The sequence below is a fragment of the Hypomesus nipponensis genome, chromosome 9 (assembly GCF_054491055.1).
Source record: "Hypomesus nipponensis isolate SF chromosome 9, ASM5449105v1, whole genome shotgun sequence".
Lineage (NCBI taxonomy): Eukaryota > Metazoa > Chordata > Actinopteri > Osmeriformes > Osmeridae > Hypomesus > Hypomesus nipponensis.
In genome coordinates, this window is record NC_140369.1 from 13,003,209 (window position 1) to 13,030,031 (window position 26,823).

A 26,823-nucleotide genomic window follows, 5' to 3' on the forward strand; every position below is an offset into this window, starting at 1 on the left:
AATACATTTAAGTATGTAATCTAAATATGTTTCACTCAAATTATCTGCTGATTATGTTTTGTAACTTGTGCAGGCTTGGTTGAATATAATGGCATAAAAGAAACACAGAGCCTCATGATTTTAATTGCATCTCCATTACTTTATTTGAATGTCCCACCTTTAGTTAGCAAGAACATGTGTATCATTCCTTAAAAGGCTAAATCCTGAATGTTAAAGCAAAGCATGTGATTGGAAAATCTCAACAGGATAGAAATGGGTGGAGTACCAAACCAAAATCTATGGCCTGAGCTATGGCTACATAGACTCGCACTCTGTGACAGTTGTAAACTTACTTTCAATCCAAACATCATTTAAAAGCATTAAATGATACAGCATTAATGTACCTAATGAAAATGCCTTTGGTACGGTAAGACAAAATAAAATAAAAATTGCATGTGATATTTCTTTATAATCAATGGCTTTCTGTGAAAAATCCAAATTGACATTGCACAGCATTGTACAGAACGATTTAGCCTTTTACTGACCTGAGAACCATCACTCATAACAAAAATGTAGTTTAGGTTGGTAATCTACCCCCTAGCTATACTTCCCTAGTTACTTACTGTACATTTGACAAGTTCCATCAGGATGATCTGTGTGGAAAGTTCGTAATTTTGTTCCAAGCAGGAAAGTGTTGTTGAAGGTTTATTATGCAGGAGCCACAGATGAGACTTCTGTTTTTGATGTGGATACTTCAGAGCCATCATCCACCTTCTTTCCAAACATCTGCAGGATGCAAACACGGAACTGGGAAGAAAAGATGGGAGAAGGAGTAAGACATTGAATGTGAATTGTGCTATATTACTATTATTTGGATAGACAGGTGTTTCTCCATTTTAAATTAGATGTTATTTGCAAACAAATGAACAAACCTGTCGGTTCATGAAGACATAGATAATTGGATTGTAGATAGTGGCGCTCTTGGCAAAGTAGGCTGGTAGTGCAGCAGCCAGAGGATGGAAGGCATATCCTGGGTTAGCCGCAGCAAAGCAAGCAAAGACTGTGTAAGGTCCCCAGCACACAATGTAAGCAACGATCATCACAACAACCATCCTGGACACTTCCTTCTCAGCTTTCTGTGTAGACTCAGAGTCTTTCTGCTGCTGGGCCACCTGTGGTAGAAGAGAGATATCAAAGGGTTACATAAACTGGCCTTAGAGTCTGCTTATGAAGCACCATTTATTTTGTATGCAAAATACTTTAGCTATACAAAGAAGATGTAATAACTTACAGCACGGATGGCCAACCACACTGCAATGTAGCAAAGGATAATGATGGCCAGAGGGAGGAAGCAGCAGGTAATCATCAGAACAACCATGTAGGACTGTACTCCAGGGTCTTCACTTCCACTGAACACATCAGGTCCACAAGAAGTCTTCAAGCCATGAGGCCAAAACCTTTTAAAATTATAGAAAAGAGAAAGGGATAGGTTAGTTAAACAGAGACATTCAGTATTGGCTATAAATCAGGATTAAAGAAATCCCAAGTCGTTAAGGGAATATTCACCTGCTCCAGCCAAAGATGGGGGGAGCACACCATATTGCTGACCAGACCCAGGAGAAGACAATACCGCCAATGGCCCATTTAGCATCAAACTTGACATTTCCAAAAGGCTTGCACACAACAACCCATCTCTCCCAGGAAATCACAGTTAGGGACCAAAGAGCAGCAATACCTACAAAGGAAAACATTTTTTATGACCATTAAAACTGACATTCTAATTCCTCTGCAAAACAAAGCAACAAACTGATCAATGCAATGGCTAGAGGGGACTGCTGCATACTGTATATGATGCAAACTTTTTCAATGCAGAGTTCAAACTGTGGCCAAGACATAATCTTTCTTTTATTTGGAAATATAAACTAGTTTACATGTAGGATCTTCTTACCACAAGTAGAGACAGTGAAGCCTTCAAAGACACACATAGGGTGTCCCAGAATGAAATATCCGAAAAATTGATTGCAAACACTGATGGTGCTAGCCAAAAGGGTCTCTCCAATATCAGCAATAGCAAGGTTGACCAAGATCCAATTCAGAGGGTGCTGGAGCTTCTTGAATTTTGCTGTGGCCACCAATACTAGGCCATTGGTGAAGACTGATGCAATAACCACAAATATCATCCACATTGTTGAGAGATTGTACACCCATCGGGGAGCAATGTGGTAGTTAGGGCCCTCAAAGGGATCTGTAAAAAACAACATTATATTAAGTTGTTTGAACCTTATAATGTAATGAACTTATACAGACAAACATCCATATGCTGTTTGTGAAGCAATCTAGCCTGTAATCTAATGATCACACCACAGTGCGATCATTAGATCACCACAGACTCTTACACCAAACATGATCTATACGAGTTCTCACTTTACCTTTAGTATTGTTGCTGTTGGTGTAAGTGAATGAAGACTCTCTTGTTGTGTCTTCATTGCGCCGTCTTGCAGCAAACACTGCATTTCCCCACTCCTCTGTCATCTTGAGCTGGTCAGAACTTAAGGTTGACAACTGTTGTTCTGTCTGCGATCCTATGAAACACTATTGTTGAATAAATATGTGTGTCCACCCTTGGCCTTCTTGCCTGCTTCCTTCCTATATTGCAGACCTCTCATGACTGGTTAGGCATTTATACTAGATGCACTATTGGCCTTTCAGATTAAAGATATTAAGTTAGGTCTTGACCCATTAAACGTAAGTTAATTTGAGCATGACTGACACAATCTCTGAGACAGAAATAGGGTCAATAAGTCGACTTATCAACTTTTGATAAAGGTGTTGCAGCAGATGGCATGGCACTACTTTAAAGGTATTTCAGGTGAAGACATTGGATAAACGGCGTTTGTCTTTGAGGACATTTTAAGTGACAGAGGTTAAAACCTGAATGGCCTTATGGTACTTTCTGTTACAAAGTTGATCAAATATGCATCTTTCTGCATTTCAATAGTAGTATACTTTCAAGCAGTCATGACCCTAATTTATCTAATTCATTCCATAACATTTTGTAGTCAGAGCCATTGACTGTAATATTTTGTTGACACAAATTACACAAATGAAAGGTGCTCACTTGATAAACCTGACTATGAATATTCCAAGATCATTATATACACTGTACCTTTTACTTAATTACAACATTTAGACCTAATAACTACAAAATACCAAAACAACCACCAAATGTTTAAATTTGGTAGAAAAAATACATATACAGTACCGGTCAAAAGTTTGGACACATTTTCCCATGTGTCCAAACTTTTTACTGGTACTGTACCTGCTTGCTTGCAGTTGTCCATCGAGGCTGATGATGACGTCCACTTCTGACTCAACGTTGAATTCTCTGGTGGCTGTATAGTCCTATCCTGGATCGACAGATTTTATCACAAGTGGGGCATGTGTATGTAATAGTGGTGGTACTGGCAACCTTGGTTGCGTTTCTTTTATGCCTTCTTTCCTGTCTCCTGGCTGTCCTGTCCTCCTCCAGTGTTTTCATCCTGTCTTGGCACATCTGGCGCCAGGTGTTAAGGTCAGCAGCCAAGCCCTCCAGGTCCTCAGGTCTGATTTTACACTTCTTCAGCTCTGTTTTCATTTGGTCTTGAAAGCATTTATTTTGCCCTCCAGCAGAGCGTTGGCCTTGGGCGAGCTGGCCATACAGCACTTTGTGAGGCAGCCGATTGAGGGGCATCCTTATAACCTGCCCCAGCCATTGTAGCTGATGGTGGGTGATTGTGGCCTCAATGCTTTTACAGCCTGCTCTCCTGAGGATCTCAGTGTGTGGTACACGGTCACGTCAAGTGGGTCCTAGCATGCACTGGAGACGGCCGATGTGAAAATGCTCCAGGGACTTCACATGGCGGCTGTAAGTGACCCAGGCTTCACAACTGTAGAGGAGGGTGGTGATGCAAATGGCTTGATACACAGACACTTTTGTAAGGAGATATAAGAAATACTGTACATACACACACACACAGATACACATACACACACGCACACATACAGATACACACAAATACACGTACACATACACACACAGATACACATACAGATACACACAAATACACGTACACATCCACACAGATACACATACAGATACACACACATATACACACACACACACTTGTTTTTATATATATATATATCTATATATATAGATATATATCTATATATATATCTATATATAAAAACAAGTCATAATAAATAATTAATTGTCTAATTCAGTCATAACGGAGAGATATGTTTTGTATCAATTTTATTTTTTCCTGTTTTATTTACTAATCTGTCTGTCTTTGTTATATTATTTACAGCGGTCATTTGTTGATACACCTGCAAACTTTGTGTGAATAAAATAAATACAAAACTTAACCACCTCTCATATGTTAAAATCTGGAGTTGCTGGACGGGGTCTCTACTCGATGGCTCTCACACCCCATTGTTTGACATACTGTGCCTTGCTAGTCATATGTTGATAAGTAAGGGTCAAGATTTGGTCTGATTTGTTGTTCTTGTGTATAAAAGGAATTGAATTTGCTAAGCATTGTTCTGTGGATTCTTGATCTCCTGAAACCTTCTCCTCAGCTCTGGCTTGTCCTTGTACTCCTTCTTCTTCCTCACATCTTGCTTTCTGTCTCTCTGATACAATAATCATGGTAGTGTAGGTAAGAGTTAACCTTCATTTTGATTTCATTCATTTGCAATGTTAATGTATATTCATTTACCTTACTTTGACCATTCTTGCTCTGTTTAACCCATAGAGTCAAATAACTCTAATTCTATTTGGCTTGGCATTATTTGGTTTCATGGTAATACACTGTTCAGTTTCCCATCTTCCTTTAAACCATAGGGAATAAGTTTAGGTTGTTAGGCCAATATTTAACCCCCTAGTACAGAAAATAAACAGTATAAAAAGAGATTTATGCCACTACCCCTGCAATATTATAAATAGGTCATGGCTTCTGTTGGTCCGGTTCTTTGAGTACAACAGGACACAAGCAGAGAATTTTCCAAACTAAAGCAGCTTATTTGGACATTTGGGGTTCCGGGGCAATTCTGATTAGCAGAGCCTAATTCAATTTGACATTAGTTAAATCTGAAACACCTTAATCCCTCCGGATTTGATAGTTCAGTTTAGGGGAAGGAAGGTTTATCCAAAAATCTCAGGTGAGTCCATTTTAATCCCTCACCACAGTGTTCCTTGTTTTTTTTCTCAGATTCCGTGTCTCATTTCCATTTCCTATAGGTGATGCAAAGAGAAGGTTTACCCACAGACTCGAGAATTTCTCTATGTTAAGAAGAAGTTTGGAGACAGCAACATGACGCAAAAGAACATAGTCTGTAAACTTTTCCTACTTTGTGTTTTCTTCTTCTTAATTTCTTTTATTTAAGTTTTCAAGCCTGTTTCTTTAATATTTAAATGGAAGGCAGATGATCTCCAAAAGGCTGTTCTTAATTATGTTCATAGTTTTTTGTGTGGAGTTGTCTGATAGCACAAAGTAGCCAAATTGTATCTGGGAAGTAGCCTAGGCTACTTTTAAAACCCTATTTTATTATTTAATGTGAAGAGATATGCATTGATATTGTAAATGCATTTGATATATCTGCCACTTTTTGCATACAAACCGAGTTTGATTGCACAATGGGGCCAGATTCTTGTATTTCAAAATCAATGTATAGTCTATGTGATTATAATTGTTTAAGTAGGCCTATTACGCTCACACATCTTCTCTTTTTGTGCCTAGTCCAGTTTCACAGAATGATGCTGCATTGTTTCGAGGGTAAGTCTGGAATTCCGCTAGTTCTGAACTATTCGTGTTTGGTAAAAGTTCACTACTAGCAGAACTCGGATTTGCCCCCGATTTACGACGAGGAAATCCGAGAAGCTGCGGGTCTTTCAAGTGCTAAATCATGAGTACCAAACTTTTCTGAATTTAATATGAGATAACGAATGTTAGGCAATTTAATTAGTAAAATTTGCAATAAAATTGCTTATTTTAAGTGAATAAACGTAGGCCTAAATTGTTACATTGGGTATGATACGAACACACAATTGACTTTGTTTTTGTCACATATAGTAGGACTATTTGTATTCAGGTTATAGGCTAATCTAGGGATGTATTGTGATTGGCCAAAACCAGTTATTTTACTAGTATAATCTTAATTGCTTGTCTTTCATCGCGATTGGTTTAGGCTTGGGACTGTTTAGGATGCCTATGCCATTATTTACAATTACAATAGACCCTACCATACACATTTTTTCAGGGTTGTTATTTTAAATGCATGCGCAAACAAGGTAGGCGTTATATTTGTGCTTAACCTGTTACGTGTTGTGTGGATGTATGTTTTGAAATTGCTACCAAAAATATATTTGAGTGACAAGTGATCTAACCGTTTGCTGTTTCATAGGCCTCTGATGGGAATCCAACACAGGATCATCGAACTTGCTGCATGTCCAGTTGGATAACCATTGGTTATAATCTGCAATAGCCTTCTATATGAAATGCGATATTATGGGGCGGGGTGTACGTGCTGGTTAAGGGGGTACATCATGCGTCTGGATTGCGTCCCCCGGGGGGGGGGGGGGGGGGGGGGATGCAGGTTGGGATGTTTGGATGTTTTCTGATTGGCCTTTTACTCTACTCGAGACTCGCGCCTCGTCCATTAATGCTTGAGAAATGTCTGAAATGCGTGAGTATCAGTATAAAGTGTACGGTGTGATCCTATCACGTTTGAATGCAAACCTTGTATTGTGGTGCTTTGAATACTAGGCTAGTATGCCATAGACATTAAATAAATGCAAAGTGCAAAGTTTATGCCTAGTTGCTATGCTGTGGAGGTTGGCTAAATTATCTTTTCATTGCATACTGTATATCCATTAAATATTGTCATGATTCATTTTTGATTCTACAAACAGGCCTATACAGATAGTATTAATTATAGTACAGGTGATCATACAAAGATCTGGGCATCATGGTAAGATCATCAATTTTACAGAACATCCTGATTCCTATATCTAGGTCATTCCACCAGGTCACTCCAGATCTGAAAAGCTTGATCAGCCTCTTCCACTTTCTGGTATTGTAATCCTAGCCTCTTCACTTGTGTGACCACAGTGATTGTTTTAGCCACTTAGGGAACATTTCTTGAAGTATGCTAATATTCAACGGTTGGCAGAATAAACCTTTACGAGGTGTAGGCTACCTAGAGTTTACAACCTTTTGACATGTTACCCTGTTACATTGACATGCTGCTTGTAGTACTCAACAGTCAAATGCAATAAACCAAATGATTATTCAATGGTCAGTTGACTGCACTTGAAACTGATACTTCGCTTCAGGTCTAATGTAAAGAGTCTACTTCTGATCTAAAAATATGATTTACATGTATTTATCGACAATTATTCACATTTGTAATTTCCTTTTTTCCCCAAACCCATTGATGAACTAGTATTTTACAGTATCCCATACAGTCCTTGTCATCTGTTTTCCCTTTCACACTTAACTTAACAGATCTACTACTCTTCACTCTTGTACATCCAATCTCACTCCAGTTTAGAAAAACCAATGAATTTATCAGTCCTCTTCCACTCAATCCACAGAAATCCTCATCCTTCTATGTAGAACTCAAGTCATCCAATTAAAACCTTTATTCTTCTGCAAAGTCTTTTCTGTCCTATCTTAACACTGACTTTCTTCACAGTTTGTTGCGTATGGGGCTGCACTGACCCCTGTCCACTGCTGAAAGTGCCTACAATAGGCATGTGAGCATCAGAACTGGACCAAGGAGCAATAGAAGAGGATGGCCTGGTCTGATGAATCACGTTTCCTTTAACATCACGTGGATGGCCAAGTGGATGTGCGTTGCTTACCTGGGGAGCACATGGCACCAGGATGCACTATGGAAAAAGGCAAGCTGGTGGAGGCAGTGTGCAATCTGGGAAATGTTCTACCTAAGCATTGTTGCAGACCATGTACACCTTCATGGAAATGGTATTCCTTTATGGCAGTGATATCTTTCAACAGGATTATGTAACCTGCAACAAAGCTACAATAGTTTAGGAATGGTATGAGGAACACATCAACTAGTTTCAGGTGTTGACTTGGCCTTGAAATTTCCCAGATCTCAATCCAATTGAGCATCTGTGGGATGTGCTGGACAAACAAGTACGATCCATGGAGGCTCCACCTTGCAACTTACAATGCCAGGTACCACAGCACACCTTCAGAGGTCTAGAGGATTCCATGCCTCAGTGGGTCAGGGCTGTTTTGGCTGCCAAAGGGGGAACAACACAATATTAAGCAGGTGGTCATGTTATGGCTGATTGGTATATAGATAGCCTATCAGCTTTGTTAAATGAACTTTGAATATAGGTCCTAAGATGCTTCCAATGAAAATGATCAATTCTAATAAATGTGGATATGGTATTATATAAGTTTTTTTTTTTTTTTTTGTATGCCTTTCACATGTGTTGCGATAAAATGTGTCAATGCTTCACACTGTATAACCTACTACTGTATGATAGGCTTAAAGATCCTTTTTACTTTTTCACCTTAGTCTGTTGTACAAGGCAGAGACGTGACCATTTTCATCCACTAGGTTGGGTAGTTGAGTGGGGTCTTATTGTTAGAACAAAGTCGATTAAAGTGTCCCCGCAGATTATTGATTTCTCATCTTGTTTTTGATTAATTAATTCAATTATATTAGCGTTACACATACTTCCAATGTAACAATACAAATGCTGAAATACAAATCGATTCGTTTTGCTAGATAATTTTTTTGCATGTGTCGCCATCTTTAGTAAGGGACAATATACTCTCCTACAAGCGTTATAGCTCATATCAATCTCAAGTTACTGTTTAGAATCCCGTAATTGTAATGCCCACTTACACAGAATTTTATGTCAAAACCTAATTAGCCTCAAAGAAACATTTTGTACTGACGGTGAGGTGAATTAAAAAATAGCGGCTTCATGCCAATCGCCATACTTGATTTGGGTGACGCCAAATTACTTCTCTATTCCTCCCTCTTGGTTGTCAAGAAGATGGCAGCTTCCAGGCAGGCATGAGAGGGAATACTTCTTCAAAAATTGAATGAACTTGGGCTACTGCTTTAAGATAAGACCCTCAGCGCATCTCATTAGAAATTGTGTTTCGAAAGAAGTAAGTAGAATGGCACTGTGGTTTGAAAACCAGCAAATATTAATGTTTTGTTGTGGTAAACCGCTCGGCCATTTTTCTTGATGGAGCTTAAACGTAGGCCGATTTTCTAAAAGATGGCTGCTTCCAGAGACAGCATGAAAATAACAACATTCTTAATCCATGATATGCAATTCAATTGACTGGCCTTTATGAATATGTGTATTTTTTTTTTAGCAATTTACAATATTTTGTGAAATGTATTGTTATCGTAGATAAGGTACTTGCATAAAGACGGTGCTTGGCACGTAGCTAGAAGCTACGTAGCTAGCTCTAACGTTATTCGTGTAGCTAGTTGTAGTTAGCTAGAAGCTAAACCAGCGCCGTTATAGCTGGCTAGCCCAATAACCAACCTTATAAGCAAGTTAGTGTTGACTGCTAACAGAGTTAGCAAGCTAACGCGAGCTACGTAGCTAGCTTTAGCGCAGTAAAGTTATTAGTACGTCACTTAAATTTCAAGTTATGTTTGCATTGCTATTAAATTATTTGAAAGTGTAAGTTCAACGTTTCAATAGAATGCATCTGATCAGCAGGACTGGTAGCTACAAATAATAGCCTATAGCTAGCTAGCCTTGCAGTATGTTACAATATGGCGAGTTCCAAAGAAATATGTAAATTATAACATATTTTTAAGAAACGTCTCGTTTTATTGTACTAACTTTTCTTTTCATGTCATGTTGTCACAATTAAGTTTGATCATTTTGACGTGTTTTAGCCTGGTCAACGCCGTTTTTTGTCTGTCGTTACTTTGTTTTATATACTGGGCCGCCTCACGGTGCACCAGATCCCTAGCAGTGAGGATAAAATGTGTCCGTTTATGAGTTCAGCTAACCATTGTTTTGGTCCCAAGGGGTATATCAGGCGTTGCCAATATCCCAACCGCCAATTCATTTCAATTAACCAACATATGTATCCATGAAAGTCTACGAGGAAAACACTATTTGGTTTTTAAGTACACCCCCCCCCCCCTCCCACCCGGGTTTATTGTGAAGCGTGTTCACTTGTAGATATGAAAACGAACGGACCTATTTGTTTTCTCGCCATTTTTTTTTGCCAAGCGGAGGTTTGTTTGGTTACAAGATGGTGGAAATCAATGGGTGCAACAAACAATTAACAATATGGGCTGTATGCTTCATTTGCAAAACTTGGATTGTATCGTTTGATTAAAATATTAAGTGTAATTCGAGAATGTGTGTTAATTTGATCTATTGACTTGTCTTGACTGTTTTCCACCCCAAGCAATGAAATGATGCATTTGAACAAGTTATACACTGTCTTAAATGTGTAGTTATTTAAAACTATTCAATAATAAATGGACCATTTTACACGTGCGCTGCTCTTGTAACATCGAATAATCACTTGCACGTGTAGATTGCGATGGTGCTCCATCATCTCAAACTAGGTAGCTAGCAAACAGTTAAACCACAAAGCCGGCATGCCAAAGTTATAGTTTGACAAAAATAACTTTGTTTTGTGTTTGTGAATTCTTCTTTCAGAGGTTATGTCTTCTACCGGTTCCATTGTTTCTGGGACCACTGGTGCCGTTTTGCAACCGCGATGGAAGCGAGTTCTTGGATGGTCTGGTCCTGTCCCTCGTCCCAGACATGGACACAGAGCCGTTGCAATAAAGGAATTGATGGTTGTATTTGGAGGAGGGAACGAGGGAATCGTTGACGAATTACACGTGTATAATACAGGTAAGATCTTATTTATAAACTTTGATATAAATGTTCACATTTTAAATATGTAGTTATAATAATTTGTCACCTATAGAAACGTACACTTTTGGAAGGGATACGTTACTTGAAAGTTTGTTACAATTCAGATGGAAGGAAATACTTGAAAATTTGAAATTGGCGTCCTCTAGTGGACTTGCAAGTAAACGTGCGGGTAAAAAATGGCGCGCTAAAAGAAAATGGAAGACATGGTGTTGTTAATCAGAATCAGACTAACTCTTACTGGCGCGAATGCAACTTAATGCAAGGCTCTCAAGTCTCACGCATTGCAACCATTTCTCACGCAACACCTTGTATTTCTCACGCTGAGAAGTATGTGATAACATGTCCCGCAATATAAAATGTTTTATACAATATACAAGTTTTCTGCAAAGGTGATGACTGATGAGTTATACAGAGTTAAAAGCCGCCAATCATAAGCGACCCCCGAAATTGATTTCCATTGATTACTTTTTGCTTTTGTTTTGAAAAACCAGTATACATTGATTTAAACAGTGGAAAACTTAAAACTTCTCCATTATGTTTTTATTCTAGCCACAAACCAGTGGTTCATCCCTGCAGTTCGGGGGGACATTCCCCCAGGCTGTGCTGCATACGGATTTGTTTGTGATGGCACCAGACTGTTGGTGTTTGGCGGAATGGTGGAGTATGGAAAGTACAGCAATGATCTCTTTGAGTTACAGGTAATTAACTTTTTTGCTGGTAATTCAATTTCTGATTAGGACATATTGATTGGCATCTTCTTGATTTTGATCTGGTATAAACAATGTTTGATGTGGGAAGCAGTACCTATGAATCTGACATTTATTTATTTATCTTTTTAGGATTTAAGTTTGTGCTAGTTGGCTTCAAGAATATTATTATGTCAGACTTATCATTGCCCAGTATAATATATTTCTTGGGATACATCATACTATTTACTATTTTCATTTAGGCCAGTCGATGGGAATGGAAAAAGTTGAAACCCAAGGCCCCCAAAAATGGTCCCCCACCTTGTCCTAGACTAGGCCACAGTTTTTCCTTGGTTGGGAACAAATGCTACCTATTTGGTGGACTGGCAAATGATAGCGAGGACCCGAAAAATAACATTCCCAGGTACGTTGTTTGTGGAATGAGGCTTTATTAACGGACTGTCCTTTTGTTATAGGTGCTTTACAAGTATAAACATGTTTCCATTCACGAGTCCTGATGATTTTGTGCACATTAAGGAATAGAGTATGTCCTAAAGTTGAAGTGTTGAATTTTCCAGATACCTGAATGATCTGTACACGTTGGAGCTTCGTGCTGGCTCCAGTGTGGTGGGCTGGGACATCCCCATCACATACGGCATCCTGCCGCCTCCTCGGGAGAGCCACACTGCCGTGGTGTACACAGAGAAAACCAGCAAGAAATCTCGCCTTATCATCTATGGAGGGATGAGTGGCTGTCGCCTAGGGGATTTATGGAGCCTTGACATTGGTACATTTCTCACTGTTTCAGTCAGTTCAATGAACACAAGTTCAGTTCTATGTCTGACACAAACGGAAAAGTAGTCTTTCCAATCATCTATCATAATTTTATTATCTTTCATTTGTAGAGACCCTGACCTGGACCAAACCATCAGTGAATGGGACATCCCCACTGCCCAGGAGTCTCCATTCTGCCACTACCATTACAAACAAGTGAGATGCTACTTGATATTGATCTTACAGCAATTCCATCATCACAGCATTGACGTTATAGTGTTGAATGTTACTCAGTAACTCCCTGGGTTGCTTGCCACTGATTTCCTTCTGTTTCATAGGATGTATGTGTTTGGGGGATGGGTTCCACTGGTTATGGATGATGTCAAGGTGGCCACACATGAGAAGGAATGGAAGTGCACAAACACACTGGCCTGCCTGAATCTTGGTTTGTCTTTTGAACATTGGTTCAGAATAATGACATTAGATTAGTTTGAATTGCTCATTCATGTCTGTGTGAAGTCTGAGCCACAGTTCATACATTTTGCTGTGGCATCCAATGAATAGACACTTAAGCTGTGTTTGAATCCGACTCCACCTTCACTCATTCCCTATATTTGTACTAGTAGGGCCTGCATTGGGTGAAAGTGAATGAAATAATGAATAACTTTGGGATACAATTTGTTACTTTGCAACTGATAAGACTGCATGGCTTTGTATAAACAAGTTACATATCAGCTTTCACATCCTTTAAATAACGAAGACCTTATGTTGTGCTCTTTAGGGAAGTGTTATTTTGTATCGTTCAGGTAACACTTTTGCAAAAGAGGAAAGATTGATGCTAACTAGTTTTTTGAACAGTTAAAAAGTTAGTTGAAACTACCAATGATTTGTCAAAATCTGAAAATTTACATAAAGACGGTGTGTAAATTCCACTGTTGGAAGACATTCAAATAAAATTGGCTTAATATCGATTAACTGCTATGGGGTAGGGAGTATATTCAGATACAGCTTGAGTCTCTAAACGATCATCAGCATTGTGACGGTGTATTCTAGATTGTATTGACTGTTTTCTTTCATATCTATATAGACTCCATGTATTGGGAAACAGTTGTGATGGATACTCTGGAGGACAACATCCCTCGGGCCCGCGCAGGACATTGCTCTGTGGCTATTAACTCCAGGTTGTACGTTTGGAGCGGACGAGATGGTTACCGGAAAGCATGGAACAACCAAGTTTGCTGCAAAGACCTCTGGTACCTTGAGACAGGTGAGAACGTTCTGGATTACCATTCCAAAAGTGAAAACAATATTTTCGACTGTTGTGGAGTTACAACAAAATGTCTATTCATAAAGATGTGGCAGTTCATTTCAGATGAGGAATTGAATGGAATTGCACATGTTAGATCATAAATCTAAGGATATGTGTATTCATTCATTGAATTCACTAAATTTCAGAAAAAACTATGCAAGTCTTGGATCCAATCGTTTGCACACAACCTGCATTTTAAAACGTTTCCCTGTGTATCACTCTTATTGAGGTTTACGTTCCTAGTCATTTTGTATGGAGTACCAGGCAGATAATTGACGACTGTATCATCATGCGTGTCGTGTTTCCAGAGAGGCCACACGCTCCAGCGAGGGTGCAGCTTGTTCGTGCCAACACCAACTCTCTGGAGGTCAGCTGGGGAGCAGTATCCACAGCAGACACCTACCTGCTGCAGCTCCAGAAGTATGACATCCCGTCTGCTCCAGCTGCAACGTCACCAGCTCTCAGCGCCACCCCGTCCTTGCCAGGGAGCTCTCCCAGGAGTCCAGCCCCGGCCACTGCTGCGCCGTCCGCCCAGAGCCTTCCACACGCAGGTATCACTCAGTCAGCCCAGAGCCTTCCACACGCAGGTATCACTCAGTCAGCCCAGAGCCTTCCACACGCAGGTATCACTCAGTCAGCCCAGAGCCTTCCACACGCAGGTATCACTCAGTCAGCCCAGAGCCTTCCACACGCAGGTATCACTCAGTCAGCCCAGAGCCTTCCACACGCAGGTATCACTCAGTCAGCCCAGAGCCTTCCACACGCAGGTATCACTCAGTCAGCCCAGAGCCTTCCACACGCAGGTATCACTCAGTCAGCCCAGAGCCTTCCACACGCAGGTATCACTCAGTCAGCCCAGAGCCTTCCACACGCAGGTATCACTCAGTCAGCCCAGAGCCTTCCACACGCAGGTATCACTCAGTCAGCCCAGAGCCTTCCACACGCAGGTATCACTCAGTCAGCCCAGAGCCTTCCACACGCAGGTATCACTCAGTCAGCCCAGAGCCTTCCACACGCAGGTATCACTCAGTCAGCCCAGAGCCTTCCACACGCAGGTATCACTCAGTCAGCCCAGAGCCTTCCACACGCAGGTATCACTGTCAGCCCAGAGCCTTCCACACGCAGGTATCACTCAGTCAGCCCAGAGCCTTCCACACGCAGGTATCACTCAGTCAGCCCAGAGCCTTCCACACGCAGGTATCACTCAGTCAGCCCAGAGCCTTCCACACGCAAGTATCACTGTCAGCCCAGAGCCTTCCACACGCAGGTATCACTCAGTCAGCCCAGAGCCTTCCACACGCAGGTATCACTCAGTCAGCCCAGAGCCTTCCACACGCAGGTATCACTCAGTCAGCCCAGAGCCTTCCACACGCAGGTATCACTCAGTCAGCCCAGAGCCTTCCACACGCAGGTATCACTCAGTCAGCCCAGAGCCTTCCACATGCAGGTATCACTCCGGTGGCCCAGGCTGCTTCCCCCACAGTCTCAGTCGTTCTCATCAACATGTCAGGGAGCGATCTGCCTGCTTCCATAGCAGTTAATGAGTGGAATTTCTGTATTGCTCCTTTAAAACTTGACCTTTAGTTAAAACAAATGTAATTGTGTAGATGGTGTGCAATTCCTAATAATGTGCTTTTTTATTTTTTATTACACAGCCATCTTGAAGGTTGCTGCCCCTCAGTCTAGCACTGGGGCATCTATTGTCACTGTGCGCCCAAATCAGGTTGGTAAATCGCCTGTCACTGTGACATCACTTCCTGCAGGAGTTCGCATGGTTATGCCTGCCCAAACCACCCAAGGAGCGGTATGAACAACATTTACATTTTTATTCTGGTTTATCATTTAACGCCTTACACTTGAAGAATGTTGAAGTAAAACATATTTTTTTTCTAGCCGATTGGCAGCAGCCCTCAGATGAGTGGCATGGCAGCATTAGCTGCAGCTGCAGCAGCCACTCAGAAGATCCCACCCTCATCACCAGGCACCGTGCTTGGCCTACCAGCAGGTGCCACTATTGTAAAATCAGTGGCAGTCTCTCCTGGCTCAACCACAGTCAAAATGGCATCTCCTGTCATGGTACGAGTTATCCCAAAAGAACATTGTGAGGGCAAACATGGAGATATAGATGTGTGTGTATAAATACTCATTTTAAGTTTGTGTTTTGTTTTCTGCCTCCAGGTGAGTAACCCAGCCACCCGTATGCTGAAGACTGCTGCAGCACAGGTGGGCACGTCCACTGTGTCTTCTCCCAACACAACCACACGACCCATCATCACTGTGCACAAGTCTGGCACCGTCACTGTGGCCCAGCAGGCTCAGGTGGTCACCACAGTGGTGGGAGGAGTCACCAAGACCATCACCCTGGTCAAGAGCCCCCTGACCATGGGAAGCAGCGGCACACTGGTAAGATACTAACCCTGGAGGAAAGTTGTTGCCACTGAGTGAGGAAGGCTGTGGGAGATGAATGCTTCGAGTTGTTGTTCCTTCGAGTCTGTTGATATGCATGCAAGGAATTCTGGGAACTGTATCAAATCTTGTTTTACACTTTGAGTTGGTGGAACTTTATCTTGCCTGTCATAGGACTCATATGACATGCTCCATGCCAGAACCTCTTGATTAGAATTGCTGAATCACAGTGGTGGTCAAAATGGTCCTTGTGACCGTAAGATAATGAACAGCATGTGTTCATAGGTCTGCATGACGTTAGGATCAGTTAGGTTTGGACTTGTCGAGTCGTGGAGAGCCTCAGCTTTACCTGTCAACTTGACAAGCTGAAGTCCCAACTCCTAAACCTCCACTACTGTGTTTTCTGGTGACTCATAAACTTGAGTCTTTCTCTTATGTCAGCAGATCTCCAACCTTGGCAAGATGATGTCTGTGGTGCAAACCAAGCCAGTGCAGACATCAGCTGTTACAGGCCAGGTTTCCACTAACCCTCTCACACAAATCATACAGGTCAGCTATCTGCATGAGTGCTGGAAAAGGAGGTGGCTTAACTCCATAGACAGGAATCAGACATATTTTGCTTGATGCTTTTCATGATCCACCATGTCCTTTACCAGACAAAGGGCCCTCTCCCAGCTGGCACCATCCTGAAGCTGGTGACCTCCGCAGATGGCAAGCCCACCACCATCATCACCACCTCCCAGGCAGGCACAGGGAATAAACCAACCATTCTGAACATCAGTGGTATGTCGCCAACCACAACCAAGCAGGGCACCACAATCATCAAGACCATCCCCATGTCAGCTATCATGACCCAGCCTGGAGCCACAGGTTAGAGATACATATACACACAAACAAATTCAATAGCAATTGGGATTGGAGTGGCCTTAGCTGGCAGTTGTGTTGACTGGGCACTGGATGATTTATTTTGTTAATAAATAGAAAAACCAAACAACATCAGCATAACCGTAGCCTGTTGACTTGTGGCGTTCCTGACTGACAGGTGTGACGAGCAGTGCAGGAATGAAAACGCCCATCACCATCCTCACCACCAAGATGATGACCACTGGCACTGCTGGCAAAATCATAACGGCCATGCCCAAGCTGGGATCTGCAGCTGGCCAGCAGGGACTGACTCAGGTACCTCATCCATTTGACTGGTTTGTTTAACTTCAGTGACACTTCAGTCTTCAGTCACCTGTAGAAAGTATCATTTAGTTACAACAACACCACGGTTGTTTCTTGACCTTTTTGAGATTCTTTACTTGAATCACAAACATTGAAAAATAACTCATCAGTGCCTCCTTGAATATCACCCTGGACATCCATGTCTTTCTAGGTGGTTCTGAAAGGCGCTCCAGGCCAACCTGGCACCATCCTGCGCACTGTGCCGATGGGAGGAGTCAGAGTGGTCACCCCCGGTACCGTGTCTGCCGTCAAGCCCACTGTCACTACGCTGGTCGTCAAGGGAACAACCGGTAAGGGTGTCGTGTCAGTCCAGATTAACTGTCATTTTACCTCTGGTAGGAAAATAACTGGCATGACTTGTCTGTTAAGCCTGTCCCCCTTTTCCAGGTGTCACAACTCTGGGGACCGTCACAGGCACTGTCTCCACCAGCCTGGCAGGGGGCAGTGTTGCTACTGCCAATGCCTCCCTGGCCACTCCAATCACCACATTGGGCACCATTGCCACTTTGTCCAGCCAGGTCATTAACCCCACTGCCATCACTGTGTCAGCTGCTCAGACAAGCCTGACCACAACCTCTTCTCTGCCCTCATCCACTATCACCATGCAGGTACTCTCTATTCTACTTGTCTTTTCTTGGAAGTGCAGTGTTTTTAGATGTTGGACAACCTTTCATGTTTCTCTCCTCCTGTGTCTCCCCAGTCTGTACCTCAGCCCACTCAGGTGACTCTCATTACCACCCCCAGTGGGGTAGAGGCCCAGCCAGTGCAGGACCTCCCTGTGTCCATCCTGGCCTCGCCTACCTCTGAGCAACCCAGCTCCACAGAGGCTGGATCTGGGGATGGTACCGGCACTGTCACCCTGGTCTGCTCCAACCCCCCTTGTGAGACCCACGAGACGGGCACCACCAACACGGCTACAACAGCCTCCTCAAACATGGGCGGGGTGCAGAGGGTCTGCTCCAACCCCCCCTGTGAGACACATGAGACTGGCACCACCAACACTTCTACTCAGGCCTCGTCTAGTATGGGTACTGGGCAGACTAGCACTGTGCAGAGAGTGTGTTCCAACCCGCCATGCGAGACCCACGAAACGGGGACCACCAACACCTCTTCGACAGCCACATCCAGCATGGGCGGCAATGAGACAACCACAGGAACAGGATCAGTGCAGAGGGTGTGCTCCAACCCTCCCTGTGAAACCCACGAGACAGGCACCACAAATACGGCCACCACTGCCTCTTGCAACATGGAGCCTGGCGAGGGCACAGGTATAGCACCAAAACATTCCCCTTAGTCAGAGAGCACATGGAACATTTGAGTTTACTTTGTAGCTTGTTACCTTAAATCTGTATTACACTACCGTTGTCTCTGCTGACCCCCACAGCCCAGCAGAGTGACGAAGGAGCTGGAAGTGCCACCAACACAGAGGACCCCTCCACAGCATCAGCTACCAGCGCAGAGGTCCCCTCTACCACAGCATCAGCTACCAGCGCAGCCACCACCACCCAGGGCCGGGCCATCACCACAGTGACCCAATCCACCCCGGCCCCTGGACCCTCAGTACCTGTAAGAGCACCAGCAGACCCACTCCCTACTGGTCTACTCTACTCATTTATACCACCTGTTTTATTTTCAAACCAGTTTGTCAGCAGCTGGTTGAAGAAGAATGCAAATCGTCAACTCTGTCCTTGTCTGTCCAGTCTATTTCATCCATCAGTGCGGCCGCCTCCATAGAAGAGCCCATGCAGACCGAGGATGCTGCATCGGCGGCACCTGTGCCCATGGAGGAGGGGGGCATGCACTCAGAGGCACGGAGTCCACCAGTTATTCCACGAACACCATCGTCATATCATAATCTTTCTTGCAGTGGGTTTGATTGGTGTGTCTTCCTCCAGATGGGAGCAGATGCAGCCGTGGGTCTGCCTCCAGAGCTGATGTCAGAGGGCCAGGGCGCCACCCTCATGGTGGCGGGGCTGTCCGCTGAGGAGCTGGCCGTCACTGCAGCAGCTGAGGCAGCGGCCCAGGCTGCTGCCACGGAGGAGGCCCAGGCGCTGGCCATCCAGGCTGTCCTCCAGGCTGCACAGCATGCTGTCATGAGTGAGTCCCTCTTTAGCTCCAGGCAATATACTGATACAGCAGTGCAGGAAGGTCAACATGACCTTTACAAAATGTATTGTTGTCGTCCTACTAGCGCGGGACAAAATTGCAAAAAAAAGGAATCACATTTCACTAAAAACGAACTAGAAAAGACAATGGAATTATTCAAAATCAGTATTTTTTATGTTAACAGTAAAAATGAATAACTTTTCTACAGATTGGGTAGGGCAATTTCAGCAAATGACTTTTTGGCTTGTATCTGTTTTCAACTATACAGTCACCACATCCACCATTCTCATATAGAAAGATGTCTTTTTAGCAAGTGTCTTTGAGATGACACGGGTCTTGTGCAACTCGCAGCGCCACAGTGGCCGAGTGCCTCTGGGACATGCTGGAATCAATTGTGTGTTCTTCTGGTCCCAGACGAGGGGGAATCAGGCTCAGACGGCCAGCAGTCCACCACCATCCCCATCGTGCTGACCCAGCAGGAGCTGGCCGCCCTGGTGCAGCAGCAGCAGCAGCTCCAGGAGGCCCAGGCCCAGGCTCAGGCAGCAGTACAGCAGCAAGCAGCTGCCTCCCAGGCCAGCCTGCCCACTGAGGGCCTGGCCCCAGCAGACAGCCTCAATGATCCTGCCGCCGAGAGCAACGGCCACAACGACATGGCTGCTGCTGTCACCAGCGCTGTGGCCTCGCTGCAGCCACGCACCTCTGAGAGTAGGGTTTTTTTTTTTTGTGATTAGTTCACGTACATTTATTCTTGATGTGTTTTGGGCTCTTTTGGATTAACCTGTTGTTTCCCCAACAACTCAGCTCTAGCCCCCTCGAGCACGTTTGCACTGGCAACTGTGGCCAGTCCAGCCAAGCTGCAAGCTGCTACTGCATTAACTGAGGTGGCCAATGGCATTGAGGGCGGGGTACGTTTTCAACTTTGTTTAGAATTTTAAAAGTACTGTCCTGTGGCATAAAAAAACATGTTCTGAGATATATATATTTATATATATTCTTTTTGGGTTCTTTAAAGAAACAAACCCCTCAACCTGTCCCTATGAAGAGCCTTGTAAAAAAAGAGAACCAGTGGTTTGATGTTGGAATTGTGAAGGTGACAAACATGGTGGTCACCCACTTTTATATGCCAGGAGATGACTCTCAAGTAGAGGTAAGTCCTACACAGTGTTGTGACTGGGTGGTCGCGATGAGTGACACCAGGACGGCTCTAAATATGTTTGTTTATCGTAGGATGACTCGGGCAACATGCCAGACTACACTCAGATGAAGAAAATGGAGCTGCAGTCTGGCACAGCCTACAAGTTCCGTGTTGCTGGCATCAACGCTTGTGGTCGTGGAGCTTTCTCGGAGATCTCGGCTTTCAAGACCTGCCTACCAGGCTTCCCTGGGGCACCGTGTGCCATCAAAATAAGCAAGGTAAAGGTCTTGCTAGTCTCCGGGTGTGGATTGTAGCGTTGCCATCTTGTATTGAACGAATAGCTTAAGATGTTCCCTTTGAACTGTTCATGGAGGTCAGTAGCTTACCCATTGTTTATTTTCCCACTCAGAGCCCAGATGGAGCCCACCTGACCTGGGAGCCTCCCTCTGTGACGTCAGGAAAGATTATTGAGTACTCCGTATACCTGGCCATTCAGAGCAGCCAGACAGCCGAGCCCAAGGCCTCCACCCCTGCCCAGCTGGCCTTCATGCGCGTGTACTGTGGGCCCAACCCTTCCTGCCTGGTGCAGTCCTCCAGCCTCTCCAATGCCCACATTGACTACACCACCAAGCCAGCCATCATCTTCCGCATTGCAGCCCGCAATGAAAAGGGCTACGGCCCTGCTACACAAGTCAGATGGCTGCAAGGTGAGCACACCTGCTTGTAACTACAAAAGTGTTTTAACTTTGTTTATGCTTTTTTTTTTTTTTTTTTTTTTTATACATATATGCATTGTTTTCTGTTTTAGAATCCAGCAAAGATGGCGCCTCAGCTAAACCTGCCCCAAAAAGACCGGTATCTTCACCTGATGTGTAAGTTATAGTTTTGCATGTCTTCTACAAACATATAATTGGTTGGGATCGTCTTTAACCACTCATTAAATTAAAACAAAAAACTGTCTGCCCCAGCAGTAAGGCGATTGGTCAAAAGAAAGCAAGAACGGACCAGTAAGAAAGCAAGACATCATCCCCCCACCTGCTATTTGCTCCCTCCATCTTCATCCTGAATTCACCCCAACTTTTGACCCAGGTCCAACCAGCTACACTTGCAAATCAAGAGAGAACCCACAGCATCAATCTGACATGTTTTTGCAAGAAATATCCATTTTGTAGTTCATACAATTTTTAAAGTAACACAAATGAAAAGCACATTCTAGCTTTTTCTTTTGTCCTCCCAAATCTGTCTTTATATATATATATATATATATATGTGTGTGTATATATATATATATATATATATATATATATGAATCATTTTGGCTTTGTGAGCTAGGTGCCTGCCTGAGCTTTGATACTTTTGTTTAGTTTTTTACATCTTTTGGGGATGATAACAGACAGGAGAGGATGTACAGCTGAAGGTTGATAAGGTAGGAGGAATAATCAACATTGAAAACACAAAGCACTTGTCCTCCAATAAAGGGGACAAATCCCCCCCTCCGAAGAAATTTGCTTCATCAAGAAACCAATCTGTACAGACATCATTCTGGACTCCTGGTAATGACATCACTGTGCGCTTTGACCCTGAGAGGAGGACTGATGGCAGATGCCTGGAAGTGGACAGAGGAATGAGGAAGGAGGAGTTTTGTAAAGAACAGACTTTGATAGGACTGAGACTGGCAGCACACAAAAATCTTGCAAAATCTTCCCCAAAAATGGCAGGCAATGCTAATAGCAGGAATGCTGAAGATCTTTGTGTAGTTTATTTTTGTATTTTTAAAGCTTTTCTTGTGTGTATGTGTATGTCGGTGTGCATTTTGGTTTGTTTTTTTACACTATTGTTCAACCCCATAGTTTAAGTGTTTGTGGGAGGAGGGGTGGCAGAGTTGAGGTAGCCACTGTATTTTAAATCTTGGTTCAATCAGTTGTATGTTGTTTTATCGGAGAGTATGAAAAAGAACAACTTTTTGTATTTGTTCTGACTAAGATGCAGAGGCTATGGGACTGAAGGGAACTTTAATAGACCCAGGGAGAGGAACCTTTACTTTTGTTTACTACAACTTCCAATGCTTATGTCACTTAATGTATGCCAAACCTAGATACATGGGAATATAATGAAAATGGTATCACATCAACATCTTATATTCCTCTAGCAATGTATCCCAATCATTAGAGTCTATCATTTTTAGACTCATGAATTAGTGGCTTGCCCTGCCCCCTAAAGTTATGTTAGTATATAAAAGATTATATTGGTAGAATTGCTCTCCCTATGGAGTTCAGGTAGACTGAGTAACAATTCCATTTATTATTTCATGGTCCTGTACTTGACAGCTTTCGGAACAGGTGTGCAAATCTATGGTGAAAAGAATCTTTCAATGGGATGTCATGGGCAAATGAGAAGCATAGTCGAGTTTGGTCTTACTTGTAAATTAGTTACTTCATTACACAAGAACATCTTGGCCTTTTTATATAATTACCTGTAAGAAGATGTTTTTACATGTTGGTCATCTCTCAATTGCCTTTTGTGTCTTGACTTATAAAAGAAAAATCAATATATACCGTCTCCCTGATCAATTATGTATACTCTGATTTGCTGTAGATGTCTGAACTCTACCGTCATTGAAACCATTACAACACTTAAATATACTGTATGTATATTAATCCTGAGTATAATGTATTCAGGATTGATGACTAAATACATCTTAGAGAGGACATGACTGCATATCATCAGATGGCAAAATAAGGCTTTTGTCAAAATGGAAGTTGCCAGAGATAAAAACGGAGCCCTTGGAGAACTCGCTGCCTTTCTCCAGATTGTAGTATTTACACTATGGTTTCAGTCTGTTTTCCAGATATTTCTAGAATGAAAAATCGTATTTCATAAACATTCATTATTTTATATGTGTCAGTGTGTCTGTTGAACAAAACTAGACATGCATGCAAAACTGTATTTTAGTAGTGATGCCTTAAGTTAGACCATAAGCTGAAGGATCTTTAAAAAAGAAAATTAAAAAAAGTTTGTTCCTTTCCATGTGGTATACAAATCTGTCCTTTCTTCCACAGTACCTTTATTGGGTCACTTTTCTTTTGCACCCTTACTAGGTAGGTCATCAGCAGTGCAGAGGACTCCCTGGAGCCCTCCCACACTGGGGCAGGTGCTGGTCCTAGCACTGACACTTGTCGTTGCGAGTTTCTTCCAACTGTTTGCAGGTTACCTGGAAATGTCCTGTATTTTCCAATGTGTGTTTTTTGTACTGTAGGGAGTAATGTATCTTTTATCATCAAAATAAACATGTTAAACATCCAATGTTTTACAATGATTGTCATTCTGCTACATATGCACACCATAATTTAACCGTTGTGTTATCTTCGGGTCATTGTGACCCCTCCACGTGTTGAGACAACTTGACCTCATACAAAAATAAAGTGAAGCATTTTCTTTTAACCGTCGGGCTGTCTCCACCCCCTACAGCGCAAAGGTTAAAAGAAAATGCTTTTTATTCGTTCTTGTATTCTGTAAAGTTGTCGCAGCACAACTATGGGTCGTTGTGACCCAAAGGCAGCACAAGGGTTAAACGTCAAATAATTATTGGAGAGAACTGTATGCATTACAAGCACAAACTACTGGAGTTATTTACTCACCTGATGTAATGCTGCTGTTGCAGCTTTCAAAAATGTCTGTTCCACATCAGTGTCCTCCTTAGCACTTCCTTCACAATACAGTGCCCCTATCTTTTCACACCACTGCAATGCTTGCTTGCTTGACACCTGGTGGGAAAGGCCACATGTTAGCTGCTCAACAGGTTAACACATTCACAAGTGTCAACAGATAACTATTCAGGTTTATGACATAACATGGCTAATATGTGCAATCTCATAACCCTTAGTCATCCACTTGTCTCATGTAAAGTCATGTGGAAAATGTGATGGGTGAAGGATGCATAAGAACAATGACTGACCTCTCTATTTTCCAAGTCAGTCTTGTTGCCGAGCACAAGGAATGGGAAATTGGCAGGGTCAGGGGGCTCGCCCTGAACTAAGAACTCCTTCCTCCACACCTCCAGTGCAGAGAAAGTAGTCCTGGAGGTGACATCAAACACTAGCATGCAGCAGTGAGACCCCCGGTACAAGGGTGTACCTAGAGACTGGAACCTCTCTGTGCCTGCAGTGTCCCAGATCTGATGGAGGGTAAGATGATGAAGTTATGTTTTATCAGGTCAATGGGTACTGGATGGCTTTCACTGGTCAACAAATTATGTCACGTTAGATTTAGCAGTGATCATCTAATTCCTATCTGATTAACATAAATTGGTTGAGTGATTTGATTTCTGACTGGGAATCTGGGATTAATTTGGAATGCAATTTGTATGAAAATTGGAGACAATCAGCTCAACCAATATGGTTTTACCTGTAGAACAACTGTGGAGTCACCGATGCTCAGCTCTTTGGTGAGAAAGTCAGTCCCAATAGTGGCTCGATACATATTAGTGAAGCGGTGGTTAACGTATCTGTTCATGAAGGAGGACTTTCCCACCCTTTGTACACACCGTCGATTGTAAAATAAAATGTACAGACAGAGGTAGTTACAAATGAGAAAGAATAAAGGATACCCCTCATACAAGATACAGGATACCCCCCCTCCCCCCACAAACACAAACACACGCACATAATGGGAAATCAACCTTATCCCAAACATTGAAATAATTAAGCATGAATTAGAAAGTGAAAGTCATGAATTTGAATCGGACAAATAAAAGACGGAATAAATAATTACGTTTTACTTACCCAGAGTTGCCGATAAGTATTACTTTCAAGGGAGACTTCCACTCCGTCATAATTAAAACTTTTCCCTTTCTTATTTTTCACAGGAACGGAAACGGCACAAATTCGTGGAGTGCGCAATGTATGCAATCTCGAATCACGACAGTCAAAATCTTTTGTGGAAAGCTGCGAACGCTAAATCATAACACAACAGCCTTTTTTATGGTAATAAAAATCACGGAAAGTTTGGATTTCTTGCTGTTGTAGTCTATATTCATTTGAGAACCTTTCAACCTGACCCAAGAGCGTCCCAACCTTCTTATGGTCCTTCTAATATTATGACATCCTCCTTACCACCAGGGGGTAATCATGTATCTTGAATCATAGTACACCCTGTAAAAATCAGTTTTGAAATCACCAAATCTAAAAAGAAAGACATATAATGAGATGGATATTTCAATAAAAGATATTCAAATACAAAATTAAAATATCAATTTAGGTTTTGTGTTTGTTGTTGAACCGGAAATCCTCTCAATAATTGAAAACATAGAAACATTTCAAGTTCATTTGCTTTTTCTTGGGGGGTATGAGTTGGTTATGGTTATGGGTAGTGTAGAGGTAAGAGAAAACAAAACGTAGTATGGGACTGAATTATGAGTCTCCACAAGAAAAGCAAAACAACATGCATATATGTGTGTTGTATTGAAATGTTTGTTTTAGCTATCATTGAAAGTTTGTCAGAGTGGAAGAGGCAATGTAACCAATGTTAATATTGTGTAAATGTTACATTGTTGAAAACTGAAGTCCAAATATTTGACTCTGATAAAAAAAATATAAGAGTGAGTGTGGGGGATGGGGGGATGTGTATGTTTGTAGACAAAAACAGAAAGAACTCCCGGGTGAATTTGGTGTCTGAGAATGGCTCTGTGTGGTAGAGATAAGACCACCACTTACACAGAAGTCCGTTTCTATGGAATTGGAGGTCTGACTCTACCATCCACTGACATGCCACACTTTCATGTCACTAGCTCAAACAGCAAAAAAGCAAAACTGCAGTAGACTGTGTTTATTTAATAGTTCAGTTACTTCTCAATCAAATACAAAAGCACAAAGGGGCAGAGGAGGAGGAAGAGGAAGAGAGAGAGAAAGAAACAGAGACATAAACACAGACAGAGGCAGAAACACAGAGTTAGAAACACAGACAGAAACACATGCAGAAACACATACAATAAGTGACGTCTTTTGCCTGCAAGGCCTATAATTCCTGGCCTCCTTCTACCATCTTGATAACCTCTTATCAGGGCTGAGCAGTTTTTTGTCATAGTGCCACCACACACATCTCTTTCCACTGCTTTCCTCACGCAAACCCAGCTGTCTCTGTCACTGCTTTCTATATTTACCTCTAAAACTAATTGTCTATGTGTTGGAAGAAAATTACCTCCATGTAAAACTGGCAAAAACATCAGATTTCTTCTTGTCTAAACTAGATA

The 26,823-nt window shown here is 42.5% G+C and overlaps 3 protein-coding genes across 8 annotated transcripts; 1 reads left to right on the forward strand and 2 right to left on the reverse strand.

The window, feature by feature from the left end:
* Positions 1 to 687: 687 nt before the first annotated feature.
* On the reverse strand, positions 688 to 2,511 carry LOC146273003 (red-sensitive opsin-like). The gene is made up of 6 exons (XM_084704055.1): positions 2,409 to 2,511; positions 1,928 to 2,224; positions 1,546 to 1,714; positions 1,271 to 1,436; positions 912 to 1,151; positions 688 to 786 (listed from the first exon to the last, which is right to left on the reverse strand). Exons 1-6 carry the CDS (start codon positions 2,509 to 2,511, stop codon positions 688 to 690), a joined length of 1,074 nt encoding a protein of 357 aa, XP_084560181.1.
* A 6,510-nt stretch (positions 2,512 to 9,021) lies between these two features.
* hcfc1a (host cell factor C1a) lies at positions 9,022 to 23,879 on the forward strand. 6 transcript variants are annotated; one of them, XM_084704664.1, is made up of 28 exons: positions 9,022 to 9,176; positions 10,709 to 10,909; positions 11,483 to 11,631; positions 11,883 to 12,043; positions 12,198 to 12,406; positions 12,525 to 12,609; positions 12,732 to 12,838; positions 13,481 to 13,660; positions 14,011 to 14,253; positions 15,358 to 15,506; positions 15,596 to 15,778; positions 15,881 to 16,105; positions 16,550 to 16,657; positions 16,765 to 16,978; positions 17,151 to 17,287; positions 17,487 to 17,625; positions 17,723 to 17,943; positions 18,036 to 18,603; positions 18,720 to 18,901; positions 19,036 to 19,143; positions 19,231 to 19,432; positions 19,856 to 20,146; positions 20,243 to 20,346; positions 20,454 to 20,588; positions 20,669 to 20,854; positions 20,986 to 21,283; positions 21,385 to 21,448; positions 21,545 to 23,879. In XM_084704664.1, the coding sequence occupies exons 2-28, from the start codon at positions 10,714 to 10,716 to the stop codon at positions 21,585 to 21,587; spliced, it is 4,887 nt and encodes a 1,628-aa protein (XP_084560790.1). In that variant the 5' UTR covers positions 9,022 to 9,176; positions 10,709 to 10,713; the 3' UTR covers positions 21,588 to 23,879. The 6 variants fall into 6 exon arrangements, with proteins under 6 accessions (XP_084560790.1, XP_084560791.1, XP_084560787.1 ...); XM_084704665.1 differs by lacking the exon at positions 9,022 to 9,176 and adding an exon at positions 10,282 to 10,337; XM_084704661.1 differs by lacking the exon at positions 9,022 to 9,176 and adding an exon at positions 10,436 to 10,614.
* Positions 23,606 to 25,670, reverse strand: LOC146273005 (ras-related protein rab7). Its single transcript, XM_084704667.1, has 5 exons — positions 25,358 to 25,670; positions 24,981 to 25,107; positions 24,532 to 24,750; positions 24,215 to 24,340; positions 23,606 to 23,826 (listed from the first exon to the last, which is right to left on the reverse strand). Exons 1-5 carry the CDS (start codon positions 25,405 to 25,407, stop codon positions 23,737 to 23,739), a joined length of 612 nt encoding a protein of 203 aa, XP_084560793.1. The 5' UTR covers positions 25,408 to 25,670; the 3' UTR covers positions 23,606 to 23,736.
* Positions 25,671 to 26,823: the final 1,153 nt, after the last annotated feature.

Bases quoted from the DNA above. Each gene is read 5' to 3' on its own strand.
- hcfc1a (XM_084704661.1), top strand. From the start codon at position 10,590: ATGGTGCTCCATCATCTCAAACTAG. The intron at 16,106-16,549 runs GTAAGATACTAA...CTCTTATGTCAG, and splicing joins TGGGAAGCAGCGGCACACTG to CAGATCTCCAACCTTGGCAA. The intron at 20,855-20,985 runs GTAAAGGTCTTG...TTTCCCACTCAG, and splicing joins GTGCCATCAAAATAAGCAAG to AGCCCAGATGGAGCCCACCT.
- LOC146273003 (XM_084704055.1), bottom strand. From the start codon at position 2,511: ATGACAGAGGAGTGGGGAAATGCAGTGTTTGCTGCAAGACGGCGCAAT. The intron at 2,225-2,408 runs GTAAAGTGAGAA...TGTTTTTTACAG, and splicing joins CAACAGCAACAATACTAAAG to ATCCCTTTGAGGGCCCTAAC. The intron at 1,437-1,545 runs GTGAATATTCCC...TAATTTTAAAAG, and splicing joins CCCATCTTTGGCTGGAGCAG to GTTTTGGCCTCATGGCTTGA.
- LOC146273005 (XM_084704667.1), bottom strand. From the start codon at position 25,407: ATGACGGAGTGGAAGTCTCCCTTGAAAGTAATACTTATCGGCAACTCT. The intron at 24,751-24,980 runs GTAAAACCATAT...ACCCTCCATCAG, and splicing joins ACTCCACAGTTGTTCTACAG to ATCTGGGACACTGCAGGCAC. The intron at 23,827-24,214 runs GTGAGTAAATAA...TACTCCCTACAG, and splicing joins CAACAGCAGCATTACATCAG to TACAAAAAACACACATTGGA.